A 17,757-nucleotide genomic window follows, 5' to 3' on the forward strand; every position below is an offset into this window, starting at 1 on the left:
GATTTAAAGTGATTGATAGAAAAATTAGAGGGGAGATGAGGATAAACTTTTTCACCCAGAGGGCAGTGGAGGTCTGGAACACACTGCCTGAAAGGATAGTTGAGGCAGAGACCCTCAACTCATTCAAAAGGAATCTGGATATGCACCTCAAGTGCCGTAATCTGCAGGGCTACGGACCAAATGCTGGAAGGTGGGATTAGAATAGGTGATCATGTTTCGGCCGGCACAGACACAATGGGCCAAATGGCCTATTTCTGTGCCTTAAACTTTCTATGATTTCTATGGTCATTTTTCTCATCCACCCTGCAGCCCTCGCTTTCATCCATACAAGCTGAAAGAACCTCAAACCTGTTGGAGAATTGAAAGGGCTGAGGCTCCTCCACTTCTGCCTTCTCGATCTCCTTACCTGCCTCACTCACAGTAACATCTTTCTGTCCCTGACCACTGGCCAAATCAGAAGAGCATATCCGATCATGTTTGTCTGTAGCTCGGCCTGCAGCTCATCAACTCTGTGCCAAAGCTCCTCGAGCTACAACCATTTTCTGTAGGTATGGTTGCTGTGGATCACACTGGTGTCCAACAGCCCCTACATGCTGCAGCTGAAAGATATCATCTGCCCTGTGATCCTGATTGTGTTTTAAATATAAAATCAATTATTTATTTAATCAATAGGAAATACTCACCAGCCAGTCTCTTAAGCATTTTACTATTCGGAAATAAAACCTGACAATTACTGGAGTTTTTGAAAGATAAATGAGAAATACTCTCACCAACCAATCAACTATCTGTTTTCCTTGTGGTGTCACACTGATTTTTTTTTCTCTTAGAACGTGGTCAGCCACTCTGATGGACTGGACAGGATAGCTCTTTTATGGCTGCCATCGGTCTTGCTGTCTCTCTCTCTCGGTTTTTCTCTCTCTCTACCTGTCTTGTGCCTCTGTCTCTCTCTCTCTGTCTCTGTCTCTCTCTCTCTCTCTCTGTCTCCTTCTCTCTCTGTCGCGTCTCTGTGTCTGTCTCTCTTTTTGTTTCTGTGTCTCTCCCTCTTTGTGTCTCTGTCTCTCTCTCTCTCTGTCTCTCTCTCTCTCTCGTCTCCATGTCTGTCTCTTATTTTATGGGTCCCCAGGCTTTAATTGTTTTGAGGCGGGACTTCCACCTACTTGAGCTGCTGGCCAATCATCGAGCCGGCAGTTCGTAATCCCAGTAGCGCCACTAGGAACGGTGGCCACTGCTGGGACTGCAGCCCAGCCGAGGACGTGGAGCCAGGACTGCAGGTAAGTTTGTATTGCCTCGTCGGGCCCCAGCGAGGAAAGGTGGGGGGGGGGGGGGGGGGTTGGTGGTGGTGGTGTCTTGGGTCCTGGGGGTGGTTGGGGAAGCAGGGGAGGCCCTCGTCAGAGCCCACCTCCCTCCCCAGGGTGCTGAGAGGCCGCCAACTTTCACCAGGCAGCCTTTCCTGGCTCCAGGATGCCTGCTTGCCACGGGTAAAATCCCCGTTGAGGCGGACGAAGGTCCTTAAGTGGTCGTTAATTGGAAACTTAGGGGCCTTGATTGGGCTGGGGTGGGCGGCCCGTTTTTCGCACCCCACGGCCATTTTATGCCACCCCCCACCGCCACCATCCAGCTCTGTGAGGTGCGTAAAATTCCGGTCTGTGTCTGTCTGTCTGTCTCTCTCTCTGTCTGCCTGTTTCTCTGTCTGTCTGTCTCTCTCTCTCTCTCTCTTCTCCCCTCTCTTTTTCTCTCTCTCTCTCTCCTTCCCCCCCCCCCCCCCCCCACCAACTTGCCGCCGCTGCTCTTTTATGGCCTCCTGCCAATCCTTGATTTTCATTGCTCCACCATTGACAACCATGTCTTCAGCCACATCAACCTTAAGCTCTGGAATTCTCTCCCTAAACCTTGCCGCTGCTGGCGCTCTCTCCTCCTTAAAACCTACCTCTTTAACCAACTGTCCCAAAATCTCCTTATGCAGCTCAGTGTCAAATTTTGTGAAGCGTCTTCTGCTGTATCACTATGTTGAAAGCACTCTATATAAATAGAAATTGTTGTTCTCTTATCCTTGCTGGGTCAATATCCTGGAATTCTCTGCCAGACACCAATGTGGGAGCACTATCACCACTAGATGTCAGCAGTTCATGGAGAAGGCCCACTACCTGATTAGGGCAACTAGAGATGGACAATAAATGAAGCCTTGCCAGCACTGGCCACAGTCTGAGAAGAAACAAAAAATAAATCTTCTTCATGCTTGCCAGTTACTGGCTTGAGTCTGCCCAAGCCCAGGACTCCTCTTGAGAGGTATCGTTCTGATTTAGGTGCAGCATATTCTTGAGCATCACTGACAAACTAGCCATTGCTATCCAGTATGTGAAGTATTTTCTTCTGCATTTTTCTTTTCTTTGTTTCACTTTCCTCATCAGACTGGTCCACACTATCTCTATAGTTTGTGAATTCTGTATCATTGGCAGCTCAAATTATCCATACCCAGATGGAGGGGTAAAACCTAAATAAAACCTTTTTAATGTAAGTATAGCGTGGAGGGTGCAGGTGGAGGAATAGCAAGTGGGATGGCCTGAGGGTTTGGTATTGGGATCATTACTGCTCCCAGTTTGCATCACTGTCTGGATTCAGATTCTCATTGTAAATTGGTTAGATTTGCAGATGGTACCAAAGAAAATTTTCAGTCGAGCAGGTTATTTTTAGCAACACAGGCACAATAAACCGAGTGACCTCCTGTGCTGTATGATTCTGAAGTGCAGTCAGTGATAAAATGGCACCAGTGCCCCACCAGCATACTTTCATTTATGTATCCAGGGAAATGATAAGGCAGGTTGTGTTGTCAGGGCAACATGGCACCTTAAGTGCAAGGTTCAAACGCAAATCTGTTTTTGAGGCATCAGAGTGATAAGCACAGATTCCTGGGGACATGAGTTCAAATCCCACCATGGCAGATGATGAAATATGAATTCAATTAATAAAATTAAAAATCTGGAATTAAAAAGTGAGTCTAATGATGACCATGAAACTATTGTCGATTGGTGTAAAAACTCACCTGGTTCACTTTAGGGAAGGAAATTTGCCGTCCTTACCTGATCTGGCCTACTGTGACTCCAGACCCACGCCAATGTGGTTGACTCTTACATGCCCTCTGAAATGGCTGAGCAAGCCACTCAGTTTCTTAAGGGCAATTAGGGATGGGCAATAAATGCTGGCCGAGCCAGTGACGAACACATCCCTTGAATGATTAAAAAAAAGACTCCTGATATTTCTGATGGTCCTGAATTGGCATTTTTCTAATTGCACGAATAGTAGAGATCAAGACTGCCTGCCTTGTATAGCCATGTTATAACATACCTGTGCACGCATTGACATGTTTTTTGATTGTTTCACATTTATGACTGTTCACAGTACGTGCAGCGGACTGTTATGTTTCTTTATATCTCCCGACGGCGTCTGCAGTCAATTACAAAACAAAAACCATTTCCAATAACAGCAATCCTGAGTGGGATGAAACCTTCAATTACAGGATCCAGAGTGTGGCGAAGGTAAGCCTGAGAAAAGACAATCTACAATGGTGTGAAACTGGAAGCGCCAATACCACCGATTTTAGTCTAAATGTTACTGGAACATCCTGAACACCTGTCCTGCAAATTAGGAAAGGAAGCTGCAATTGTATTGCATTTGGAGGGTGCTGTGTGGGGATCAATTTTGTGGATGAAATTAATATTCTACGGCTTTCTTTTGGGTTACGCAGAGATCATGGCTGGAATTTTACACCACCCCAGCGAGCCGGATGGTGGCGGGGGGGGTGATGTAAAATTGGGCGGCAGGTTCCGGGAGGTCTTCCAGACCCGCTCCCGCCTCTGCCCCACTTGACATATGGTGGTGGTGGGGGAGATAAACGGGCCGCCTGCCCCAGGCCAATCATGGCCACTTAAGGGCCTTCTCCCGCCTCCATGGGGATTTTATCCATAGCAAGTGGGCGTCCGGGAGACATGAAAGGCCGCCCAATTAAACTTGGCGGCCTCTCAGCGCACTGGTGGGGGGTGGTAGTGCCTGACAGTTGGACGCAGGGTCCCCAACTACCCCCAGGACCCAAGACGTCACCCTTTCCCCCCCCCCCCCCCCCCACAAACGAGCACCCTTGCCTCACGGGCACGACAGATTACCCCCGTGAGGCAACACCAACATACCTGCGGTCCTGGCTCCATGTCCTCGGCTCCCAGTGGCACTGCTGGGACTAAGAGCTGCCAGCCTGATGATTGGCCAGCAGCTCAATGAGGCTGTACTTCCTCCCTCAAGCGGGTGGAAGTTCCGCCTCAGAACATTTAAAGCCCCAGGGATCCGTAAAATGCAGGAAGGATCCCCGGGCTAGGTCGAAGTGGGTTCGCCAACAACTTGTATATTGGCAGCCAGTTCCCATCGGCCGGACATCAAATCCATGTTTTGTCACGTTGGCAGGGGTGTACAGAGCCCATAATCTGTTTCATTGCGCATTTTGTATCATGTTGGAAAGGGTACACGGATCCCATGTTATGTTACTTCGGGAGGGTGTAGAGCCCATATTGTGTCACATTCGGAAGAGTGTGCAGAGACGACATTGTATTATATTTGGAACTATGTGTGCAGTACCCACACTGTGTCACATTGAGAAGTATATGTAGAACCTATATGTTATGTTGCTCCTCCAAAAACAGTTTCACCTATAGATTAAAAATTCCTCCAAAAACAGTTTCACCTGCAGATTAAACACTCCTCCAAAAACAGTTGCAGCTGTAAACACTCCTACAAATACAGGTTCACCTAGAGATTAAACAGTCCTCCAAGAACAGTTCCACCGATAGATTAAACACTCCTCCAAAAACAGTTCCACCTATAGATTAAACACTCCTCCAAAAACAGTGCCACCTACAGATTAAACAATCCTCCAAAAACAGTTCCACCTATATATTAAAAATTCCTCCAAAAACAGTTTCACCGATAGATTAAACACTCCTCCAAAAACAGTTTCACCGATAGATTAAACACTCCTCCAAAAACAGTTCTACTTCTAGATTAAACACACCTCCAAAAGCAGTGCCACCTATAGATTAAGCACTCCTCCAAAAACAGTTTCACCTGCAGATTAAACACTCCTCCGAATACAGTTTCACCTATAGATTAAACACTCCTCCAAAAACAGTTTCACCTGCAGATTAAACACTCCTCCGAATACAGTTTCATCTATAGATTAAACACTCCTCCAAAAACAGCTCCACCTAGATATTAAACACTCCTCCAAAAACAGTTCCACCTAGATATTAAACACTCCTCCAAAAACAGTTCCACCTATAGATTAAACACTCCCCCGAATACAGTTTCACCTTTAGATTAAGCACTCCTCCAAAAACAGCTCCACCTAGATATTAAACACTCCTCCAAAAACAGTTCCACCTAGATATTAAACACTCCTCCAAAAACAGTTCTACTTCTAGATTAAACACTCCTCCAAAAACAGCTCCACCTATAGATTAAGCACTCCCCCGAATACAGTTTCACCTTTAGATTAAGCACTCCTCCAAAAACAGTTCCACCTATAGATTAAGCACTCCTCCAAAAACAGCTCCACCTGTAGATTAAGCACTCCTCCAAAAACAGCTCCACCTGTAGATTAAGCACTCCTCCAAAAACAGTTTCACCTGCAGATTAAACACTCCTCCAAAAACAGTTCCACCTGTAGATTAAGCACTCCTCCAAAAAACAGTTTCACCTGCAGATTAAGCACTCCTCCAAAAGCAGTGCTGCCTAGAGATTAAACACTCCTCCAAAACAGTTTCACCTATATATTAAACTCCTCCAAAAACCGTTCCATTTATAGATTAAACACTCCTCCAAAAACAGCTCCACCTAGATATTAAACACTCCTCCAAAAACAGTTCCATTTATAGATTAAACACTCCTCCAAAAACAGCTCCACCTAGAGATTAAGCACTCCTCCAAAAACAGTTTCACCTATTGATTAAACACGCCTCCAAAAACAGTTCCACAGATAGATTAAAACTCCTCCAAAAACAGTTTCACCTATTGATTAAACAATCCTCCAAAAACAGTTACACCTATAAACACTCCTCCGAATACAGTTTCATCTATAGATTAAACACTTCTCCGAAAAACTTTCACCAATAGATTAAACACACCTCCACAATCAGTTTCACCTATAGACTAAACAATCCTCCATGAACAGTTACACCTATAAACACTGCTCCAAAAACAATTCCACTAATAGATTAAACACTCCTCCAAATAAAGTTTCAGCTACAGATTAAACACACCTTCACGATTAGTTTCACCTGTAGATTAAACAGTCCTCCGAATACAGTTTCACCTACTGATTAAACACTCCTCCAAAAACAGTTCCACCAAAAGATTAAACACTCCTCCAAAAACAGTTCCACCAAAAGATTAAACACACCTCCGAAAAAGTTTCACCTATAGATTAAACATACCTCCACAATTAGTTTCACCTGTAGATTAAACACTCCTCCGAATACAGTCTCACCAATAGATTAAACACTCCTCCAAAAACAGTTGCAGCTGTAAACATTCCTCCGAATACAGTTTCACCTATAGATTAAACACTGCTCCAGAAACAGTTGCAGCTGTAAACATTCCTCTGAATACTGTTTTACCTATAGATTAAACACTCCTCCAAAAGGAGTTCTACCTATAGATTAAACACTCCTCCAGAAACAGTTGCAGCTGTAAACACTCCTCCGAATACAGTTTCTCCTATAGAATAAACACTCCTCCAAATACAGTTTCACCTATAAATTAAACACTCCCGCAAAATCAGTTTCAGCTATAGATTAAACATTCCTCCAAAATCAGTTTCACCTATAGATTAAACACTCCTCCAAAATCAGTTTCAGCTATAGATTAAACATTCCTCCAATATCAGTTTCACCTATAGATTAAACACACCGCCAAGAACAGTTCTACCCATAGATTAAACAGCCTCCGAAAACAGTCCCATTTATAGATTAAACACTCCTCCGAATACAGTTTCACCTATAGATTAAACTCTCCTCCAAAAACAGTATCACTTCTAGATTAAACACTCCTCCGAATACAGTTAGACCTATAGATTAAACTCCCCTCTAAAAACAGTTCCACTTCCAGATTAAACACTCCTCCAAAAACAGTTGCAGCTGTAAACACTCCTCCGAATACAGTTTCACCTGTAGATTAAACTCCCCTCTAAAAACAATTCCACCTGTAGATTAAACGCTCCTCCAAAAACAGCTTCACCTATAGATTAAACACTCATCCGAAAACTGTTCCACCTGTAGATTAAACACTCCTCCAAAAACAGTTCCACTTCTAGATTAAACACACCTCCAAAAACAGTTCCGCCTATAGTTTAAACACAGCTCCAAAAGCAGTTCTACCTATAGATTAAACACTCCTCCAGAATCAGTTTCACCTATAGATTAAACACTCCTCCAAAAGCAGTTCTACCTGTAGATTAAACACTCCTCCAAAAACAGTTGCACCTGTAAATACTCTTCCGAAAACAGTTCCACTTCTAGATTAAACACTCCTCCAAAAACAGTTCCACTTCTAGATTAAACACTCCTCCAAAAACAGTTCCACTTCTAGATTAAACACTCCTCCAAAAACAGTTCCACTTCTAGATTAAACACTCCTCCAAAAACAGTTCCACTTCTAGATTAAACACTCCTCCAAAAACAGTTCCACTTCTAGATTAAACACTCCTCCAAAAACAGTTCCACTTCTAGATTAAACACTCCTCCAAAAACAGTTCCACTTCTAGATTAAACACAGCTCCAAAAACAGTTCTACCTATAGATTAAACACTCCTCCAGAATCAGTTTCACCTATAGATTAAACACTCCTCCAAAAGCAGTTCTACCTGTAGATTAAACACTCCTCCAAATACAGTTGCAGCTATAGATTAAACACCCTCCGAAAACAGTTGCACCTGTAAACTCTCCACCGAAAACAGTTCCATTCATAGATTAAACACTCCTCCACAATCAGTTTCACCTATAGATTAAACTCCCCTCCAAAAACAGTTGCAGCTGTAAACACTCCTCCGAATACAGTTTCTCCTATAGATTAAACATTCCTCCACATTCAGTTTCACCTATAGGTTAAACTCCCCTCCAAAAACGGTTCCACTTCCTGATTTAACACTCCTCCAAAAACAGTTGCAGCTGTAAACACTCCTCCGAATACAGTTTCTCCTATAGATTAAACACACCTCCACAATCAGTTTTACCTATAGATTAAACACTGCTCCAAAAGCCGTTTCACCTATAAACACTCCTCCAAAAACAGATCCACCTATAGATTAAACACTGCTCCAAAAGCCGTTTCACTTATAAACACTCCTCCAAAAACAGATCCACCTGTAGATTAAACACTCCTCCAAAAACAGTTCCACCTATAGATTAAACACTCCACCAAAATCAATTCCACCTGTAGAATAAACTCTCCTCCAAATACAGTTTCACCTATAAACACTCCACCAAAAACAATTCCACCTATTGATTAAACACTCCTGCAAAATCAGTTGCACCTACAGATTAAACACCCTCTGAAATCAGTTGCACCTGTAAACACTCCTCCGAAAACAGTTCCATTCATAGATCAAACACTCCTCCGAATACAGTTACACCGATAGATTAAACACACCTCCACAGTCAGTTTCACCTATAGATTAAACTCTGCTCCAAAAACAGTTCCACCTATAGATTAAACACTCCTCCTGAAACAGTTGCACCTAAAGATTCAACACTTCTCCAAATCAGTTTCACCTATAGATTAAACACACCTCCAAGAACAGTTCTACCTATAAATAGTGCTCCAAAAACGGTTCCACCTATAAACACTCCTCCAAATACAGTTGCAGCTATAGATTAAACACCCTCCGAAAACAGTCGCACCTGTAAACACTCCTCTGAAAACAGTTCAATTCATAGATTAAACACTCCTACAAATATAGTTTCACCTGTAGATTAAACTCCCCTCCAAAAGCGGTTCCACTTCCAGATTAAACACTCCTCCAAAAACAGTTGCAGCTGTAAACACTCCTCCGAATACAGTTTCGCCTATAGATTAAACACTCCTCCAAAAACAGTTCCGCCTATAGATTAAACACTCCTCCAAAAACAGTTACACCTGTCGATTAAACACTCCTCCAAAAACTGTTACACCTGTCGATTAAACACTCCTCCAAAAACAGTTCCTCCTGTAGATTAAACACTCCTCCAAAAACAGTTCCACCTGTAGATTAAACACTCCTCCAAAAACAGTTCCTCCTGTCGATTAAACACTCCTCCAAAAACAGTTCCTCCTGTAGATTAAACACTCCTCCAAAAACAGTTCCACCTGTCGATTAAACACTCCTCCAAAAACAGTTCCACCTGTAGATTAAACACTCCTCCAAAAACAGTTCCACCTGTCGATTAAACACTCCTCCAAAAACAGTTCCACCTGTAGATTAAACGCTCCTCCAAAAGCAATTCCACCTGTAGATTAAACACTCCTCCAAAAACAATTCCACCTGGAGATTAAACACTCCTCCAAAAACAATTCCACCTGTCGATTAAACACTCCTCCAAAAACAATTCCACCTGTCGATTAAACACTCCTCCAAAAACAGTTCCACCTGTCGATTAAACACTCCTCCAAAAACAGTTACACTTGTATACACTCCTCCAAAAACTGTTACACCTATAGATTAAACACTCCTCCAAAAACTGTTACACCTCTAGATTAAACACTCCACCAAAAACAGTTTCACCTATAAACACTCCAGCAAAAACAATTCCACATGTAGATTAAACACTCCTCCAAAAACAGTTGCAGCTGTTGATTAAACACTCCTGCAAAAACTGTTCAACCTACAGTTTAAACATTCCTCTCAAGCAATTTTACTTCTAGATTAAACACACCTCTAAAACTGTTATGCCTATAGATTAAACTCTCCTCTAAAAACAGTTTCACCTATAGATTAAACATTCCTCTAAAAGCAGTTTTACTTCTAGATTAAACACACCTCTAAAACTGTTATGCCTATAGATTAAACACTCCTCCAAAATCAGTTCCACCTGTAGATTAAACACTCCTCCAAAATCAGTTCCACCTGTAGATTAAACACTCCTCCAAAATCAGTTCCACCTGTAGATTAAACACTCCTCCAAAATCAGTTCCACCTGTAGATTAAACACTCCTCCAAAATCAGTTCCACCTGTAGATTAAACACTCCTCCAAAAACAGTTCCACCTGTAGATTAAACACTCCTCCAAAATCAGTTCCACCTGTAGATTAAACACTCCTCCAAAATCAGTTCCACCTGTAGATTAAACACTCCTCCAAAACAGTTCCACCTGTAGATTAAACACTCCTCCAAAAACAGTTCCACCTATAGATTAAACACTCCTCCAAAAACAGTTCCAACTGCAGATTTAACACTCCTCCAAAAACAGTTACCCCGATAGATTAAACACTCCTCCAAAAACTGTTACACCTGTCGATTAAACTCTCCTCTAAAAACAGTTTCACCTATAGATTAAACATTCCTCTAAAAGCAGTTTTACTTCTAGATTAAACACACCTCTAAAATCAGTTCCACCTATAGATTAAACACTCCTCCAAAAACTGTTACACCTGTAGATTAAACACTCCTCCAAAAACAGTTACCCCTATAGATTAAACACTCCTCCAAAAACTGTTACACCTGTCGATTAAACACTCCTCCAAAAACTGTTACACCTGTCGATTAAACACTCCTCCAAAAACTGTTACACCTGTCGATTAAACACTCCTCCAAAAACAGTTCCTCCTGTAGATTAAACACTCCTCCAAAAACAGTTCCACCTGTAGATTAAACACTCCTCCAAAAACAGTTCCTCCTGTCGATTAAACACTCCTCCAAAAACAGTTCCTCCTGTAGATTAAACACTCCTCCAAAAACAGTTCCACCTGTCGATTAAACACTCCTCCAAAAACAGTTCCACCTGTAGATTAAACACTCCTCCAAAAACAGTTCCACCTGTCGATTAAACACTCCTCCAAAAACAGTTCCACCTGTAGATTAAACGCTCCTCCAAAAGCAATTCCACCTGTAGATTAAACACTCCTCCAAAAACAATTCCACCTGTCGATTAAACACTCCTCCAAAAACAATTCCACCTGTCGATTAAACACTCCTCCAAAAACAATTCCACCTGTCGATTAAACACTCCTCCAAAAACAGTTCCACCTGTCGATTAAACACTCCTCCAAAAACAGTTACACTTGTATACACTCCTCCAAAAACTGTTACACCTATAGATTAAACACTCCTCCAAAAACTGTTACACCTCTAGATTAAACACTCCACCAAAAACAGTTTCACCTATAAACACTCCAGCAAAAACAATTCCACATGTAGATTAAACACTCCTCCAAAAACAGTTGCAGCTGTTGATTAAACACTCCTGCAAAAACTGTTCAACCTACAGTTTAAACATTCCTCTCAAGCAATTTTACTTCTAGATTAAACACACCTCTAAAACTGTTATGCCTATAGATTAAACTCTCCTCTAAAAACAGTTTCACCTATAGATTAAACATTCCTCTAAAAGCAGTTTTACTTCTAGATTAAACACACCTCTAAAACTGTTATGCCTATAGATTAAACACTCCTCCAAAATCAGTTCCACCTGTAGATTAAACACTCCTCCAAAATCAGTTCCACCTGTAGATTAAACACTCCTCCAAAATCAGTTCCACCTGTAGATTAAACACTCCTCCAAAATCAGTTCCACCTGTAGATTAAACACTCCTCCAAAATCAGTTCCACCTGTAGATTAAACACTCCTCCAAAATCAGTTCCACCTGTAGATTAAACACTCCTCCAAAAACAGTTCCACCTGTAGATTAAACACTCCTCCAAAAACAGTTCCACCTGTAGATTAAACACTCCTCCAAAAACAGTTCCACCTGTAGATTAAACACTCCTCCAAAAACAGTTCCACCTGTAGATTAAACACTCCTCCAAAAACAGTTCCACCTGTAGATTAAACACTCCTCCAAAAACAGTTCCACCTGTAGATTAAACACTCCTCCAAAAACAGTTCCACCTGTCGATTAAACATTCCTCCAAAAAGAGTTCCACCGAGAGATTAAACACTCCTCCAAAACAGTTCCACCTGTAGATTAAACACTCCTCCAAAAACAGTTCCACCTATAGATTAAACACTCCTCCAAAAACAGTTCCAACTGCAGATTAAACACTCCTCCAAAAACAGTTACCCCGATAGATTAAACACTCCTCCAAAAACTGTTACACCTGTCGATTAAACACTCCTCCAAAAACTGTTACACCTGTCGATTAAACACTCCTCCAAAAACTGTTACACCTGTCGATTAAACACTCCTCCAAAAACAATTCCACCTGTCGATTAAACACTCCTCCAAAAACAGTTCCACCTGTCGATTAAACACTCCTCCAAAAACAGTTCCACCTGTCGATTAAACACTCCTCCAAAAACAGTTCCACCTGTCGATTAAACACTCCTCCAAAAACAGTTCCACCTGTAGATTAAACACTCCTCCAAAAACAGTTCCACCTGTAGATTAAACACTCCTCCAAAAACAATTCCACCTGTAGATTAAACACTCCTCCAAAAACAATTCCACCTGTAGATTAAACACTCCTCCAAAAACAGTTCCACCTGTAGATTAAACACTCCTCCAAAAACAGTTCCACCTGTCGATTAAACACTCCTCCAAAAACAGTTCCACCTGTCGATTAAACACTCCTCCAAAAACAGTTCCAACCACAGTTTAAACATTCCTCTAAAAAGTAATTTTACTTCTAGATTAAACACACCTCTAAAACTGTTATGCCTATAGATTAAACACTCCTCCAAAATCAGTTCCACCTGTAGATTAAACACTCCTCCAAAATCAGTTCCACCTGTAGATTAAACACTCCTCCAAAATCAGTTCCACCTGTAGATTAAACACTCCTCCAAAAACAGTTCCACCTGTAGATTAAACACTCCTCCAAAAACAGTTCCACCTATAGATTAAACACTCCTCCAAAAACAGTTCCACTTGTCGATTAAACATTCCTCCAAAAACTGTTCCACCTATAGATTAAACACTCCTCCAAAAACAGTTCCACCTGTAGATTAAACACTCCTCCAAAAACAGTTCCACCTGTAGATTAAACACTCCTCCAAAAACAGTTCCACCTGTAGATTAAACACTCCTCCAAAAACAGTTCCACCTGTAGATTAAACACTCCTCCAAAAACAGTTCCACCTGTCGATTAAACATTCCTCCAAAAAGAGTTCCACCGAGAGATTAAACACTCCTCCAAAACAGTTCCACCTGTAGATTAAACACTCCTCCAAAAACAGTTCCACCTATAGATTAAACACTCCTCCAAAAACAGTTCCAACTGCAGATTAAACACTCCTCCAAAAACAGTTACCCCGATAGATTAAACACTCCTCCAAAAACTGTTACACCTGTCGATTAAACACTCCTCCAAAAACAGTTCCACCTGTCGATTAAACACTCCTCCAAAAACAGTTCCACCTGTCGATTAAACACTCCTCCAAAAACAATTCCACCTGTAGATTAAACACTCCTCCAAAAACAATTCCACCTATAGATTAAACACTCCTCCAAAAACAGTTCCACCTATAGATTAAACACTCCTCCAAAAACAGTTCCACCTGTAGATTAAACACTCCTCCAAAAACAGTTCCACCTGTAGATTAAACACTCCTCCAAAAACAGTTCCACCTGTCGATTAAACATTCCTCCAAAAAGAGTTCCACCGAGAGATTAAACACTCCTCCAAAACAGTTCCACCTGTAGATTAAACACTCCTCCAAAAACAGTTCCACCTATAGATTAAACACTCCTCCAAAAACAGTTCCAACTGCAGATTAAACACTCCTCCAAAAACAGTTACCCCGATAGATTAAACACTCCTCCAAAAACTGTTACACCTGTCGATTAAACACTCCTCCAAAAACTGTTACACCTGTCGATTAAACACTCCTCCAAAAACAGTTCCACCTGTCGATTAAACACTCCTCCAAAAACAGTTCCACCTGTCGATTAAACACTCCTCCAAAAACAATTCCACCTGTAGATTAAACACTCCTCCAAAAACAATTCCACCTGTAGATTAAACACTCCTCCAAAAACAGTTCCACCTGTAGATTAAACACTCCTCCAAAAACAGTTCCACCTGTCGATTAAACACTCCTCCAAAAACAGTTCCAACCACAGTTTAAACATTCCTCTAAAAAGTAATTTTACTTCTAGATTAAACACACCTCTAAAACTGTTATGCCTATAGATTAAACTCTCCTCTAAAAACAGTTTCACCTATAGATTAAACATTCCTCTAAAAGCAGTTTTACTTCTAGATTAAACACACCTCTAAAATCAGTTCCACCTGTAGATTAAACACTCCTCCAAAAACAGTTACCCCTATAGATTAAACACTCCTCCAAAAACAGTTCCACCTGTAGATTAAACACTCCTCCAAAAACAGTTCCACCTATAGATTAAACACTCCTCCAAAAACAGTTCCACCTATAGATTAAACATTCCTCCAAAAACAGTTCCACCTATAGATTAAACACTCCTCCAAAAACAGTTCCACCTATAGATTAAACACTCCTCCACAAACAGTTCCACCTATAGATTAAACACTCCTCCACAAACAGTTCCACCTGTAGATTAAACACTCCTCCAAAAACAGTTCCACCTATAGATTAAACACTCCTCCAAAAACAGTTCCACCTATAGATTAAACACTCCTCCAAAAACAGTTCCAACTGCAGATTAAACACTCCTCCAAAAACAGTTCCAACTGCAGATTAAACACTCCTCCAAAAACAGTTGCCCCTATAGATTAAACACTCCTCCAAAAACTGTTACACCTGTCGATTAAACACTCCTCCAAAAACAGTTACCCCTATAGATTAAGCACTCCTCCAAAAACTGTTACACCTGTCGATTAAACACTCCTCCAAAAACAGTTCCACCTGTCGATTAAACACTCCTCCAAAAACAATTCCACCTGTAGATTAAACACTCCTGCAAAAACTGTTACACCTGTAAACACTCCTCCAGAATCATTTCCACCTGTAGATTAAACACTCCTCCAAAAACAGTTCCACCTGTAGATTAAACACTCCTCCAAAAACAGTTCCACCTGTAGATTAAACACTCCTCCAAAAACAATTCCACCTGTAGATTAAACACTCCTCCAGAAACATTTCCACCTGTAGATTAAACACTCCTCCAGAAACAGTTCCACCTGTAGATTAAACACTCCTCCAGAAACAGTTCCACCTGTAGATTAAACACTCCTCCAGAAACATTTCCACCTGTCGATTAAACACTCCTCCAAAAACAGTTCCACCTGTAGATTAAACACTCCTCCAAAAACAGTTCCACCTGTAGATTAAACACTCCTCCAAAAACAGTTCCACCTGTAGATTAAACACTCCTCCAAAAACAGTTCCACCTGTAGATTAAACACTCCTCCAAAAACAATTCCACCTGTAGATTAAACACTCCTGCAAAAACTGTTACACCTGTAAACACTCCTCCAGAAACATTTCCACCTGTCGATTAAACATTCCTCCAAAAAGAGTTCCACCTATAGATTAAACACTCCTCCAAAATCAGTTACCCCTATGGATTAAACACTCCCCCAAAAACAGTTCCACCTGTCGATTAAACATTCCTCCAAAAAGAGTTCCACCTATAGATTAAACACTCCTCCAAAAACAGTTCCACCTGTAGATTAAACACTCCTCCAAAAACAGTTCCACCTGTAGATTAAACACTCCTCCAAAAACAGTTCCACCTATAGATTAAACACTCCTCCAAAAACTGTTACACCTGTCGATTAAACACTCCTCCAAAAACAGTTACCCCTATAGATTAAACACTCCTCCAAAAACTGTTACACCTGTCGATTAAACACTCCTCCAAAAACAGTTCCACCTGTCGATTAAACACTCCTCCAAAAACAGTTGCCCCTGTAGATTAAACACTCCTCCAAAAACTGTTCCACCTGTCGATTAAACACTCCTCCAAAAACAGTTACCCCTATAGATTAAACACTCTTCCAAAAACTGTTACACCTGTCGATTAAACACTCCTCCAAAAACAGTTCCACCTGTCGATTAAACACTCCTCCAAAAACAATTCCACCTGTAGATTAAACACTCCTGCAAAAACTGTTACACCTGTAAACACTCCTCCAGAATCATTTCCACCTGTCGATTAAACACTCCTCCAAAAACAGTTCCACCTGTCGATTAAACACTCCTCCAGAAACAGTTCCACCTGTCGATTAAACACTCTTCCAGAAACATTTCCACCTGTCGATTAAACACTCCTCCAAAAACAGTTCCACCTGTCGATTAAACACTCCTCCAAAAACAGTTCCACCTGTCGATTAAACACTCCTCCAAAAACAGTTCCACCTGTAGATTAAACACTCCTCCAAAAACAATTCCACCTGTAGATTAAACACTCCTGCAAAAACTGTTACACCTGTAAACACTCCTCCAAAAACAGTTCCACCTGTAGATTAAACACTCCTCCAAAAACAGTTCCACCTGTAGATTAAACACTCCTCCAAAAACAGTTCCACCTGTAGATTAAACACTCCTCCAAAAACAGTTCCACCTGTCGATTAAACACTCCTCCAAAAACAGTTCCACCTGTAGATTAAACACTCCTCCAAAAACAATTCCACCTGTAGATTAAACACTCCTCCAAAAACAATTCCACCTGTACATTAAACACTCCTCCAAAAACAATTCCACCTGTAGATTAAACACTCCTCCAAAAACAATTCCACCTGTCGATTAAACACTCCTCCAAAAACAGTTCCACCTGTCGATTAAACACTCCTCCAAAAACAATTCCACCTGTAGATTAAACAGTCCTCCAAAAACAATTCCACCTGTAGATTAAACACTCCTCCAAAAACAATTCCACCTGTAGATTAAACACTCCTCCAAAAACAATTCCACCTGTAGATTAAACACTCCTCCAAAAACAGTTCCACCTGTCGATTAAACACTCCTCCAAAAACAGTTCCACCTGTCGATTAAACACTCCTCCAAAAACAGTTCCACCTGTCGATTAAACACTCCTCCAAAAACAGTTCCACCTGTCGATTAAACACTCCTCCAAAAACAGTTCCACCTGTCGATTAAACACTCCTCCAAAAACAGTTCCACCTGTCGATTAAACACTCCTCCAAAAACAGTTCCACCTGTCGATTAAACACTCCTCCAAAAACAATTCCACCTGTCGATTAAACACTCCTCCAAAAACAATTCCACCTGTCGATTAAACACTCCTCCAAAAACAATTCCACCTGTCGATTAAACACTCCTCCAAAAACAGTTCCACCTGTCGATTAAACACTCCTCCAAAAACAGTTCCACCTGTCGATTAAACACTCCTCCAAAAACAGTTCCACCTGTCGATTAAACACTCCTCCAAAAACAGTTCCACCTGTCGATTAAACACTCCTCCAAAAACAGTTCCACCTGTCGATTAAACACTCCTCCAAAAACAGTTCCACCTGTCGATTAAACACTCCTCCAAAAACAGTTCCACTTGTCGATTAAACACTCCTCCAAAAACAGTTCCACCTGTCGATTAAACACTCCTCCAAAAACAGTTCCACCTGTCGATTAAACACTCCTCCAAAAA

At 41.4% G+C, this 17,757-nt stretch overlaps 1 protein-coding gene across 4 annotated transcripts in view; it reads left to right on the forward strand.

The window, feature by feature from the left end:
• Positions 1–17,757, forward strand: part of LOC137373979 (cytosolic phospholipase A2 zeta-like) — a 181,554-nt gene that overhangs the window by 38,108 nt on the left and 125,689 nt on the right. For all 4 annotated transcript variants that reach the window (XR_010975748.1, XM_068039687.1, XM_068039688.1 and 1 more), the window contains exon 4: positions 3,397–3,533. Coding sequence is in view for 3 of the 4 variants with exons in the window: in XM_068039687.1 (XP_067895788.1) it covers positions 3,397–3,533 (137 nt within the window). In the remaining variant the exon portion in view is untranslated. The remainder of the gene's footprint in view (positions 1–3,396; positions 3,534–17,757) is intronic.

Source organism: Heterodontus francisci, chromosome 9, assembly GCF_036365525.1.
Source record: "Heterodontus francisci isolate sHetFra1 chromosome 9, sHetFra1.hap1, whole genome shotgun sequence".
NCBI classification, from domain to species: domain Eukaryota; kingdom Metazoa; phylum Chordata; class Chondrichthyes; order Heterodontiformes; family Heterodontidae; genus Heterodontus; species Heterodontus francisci.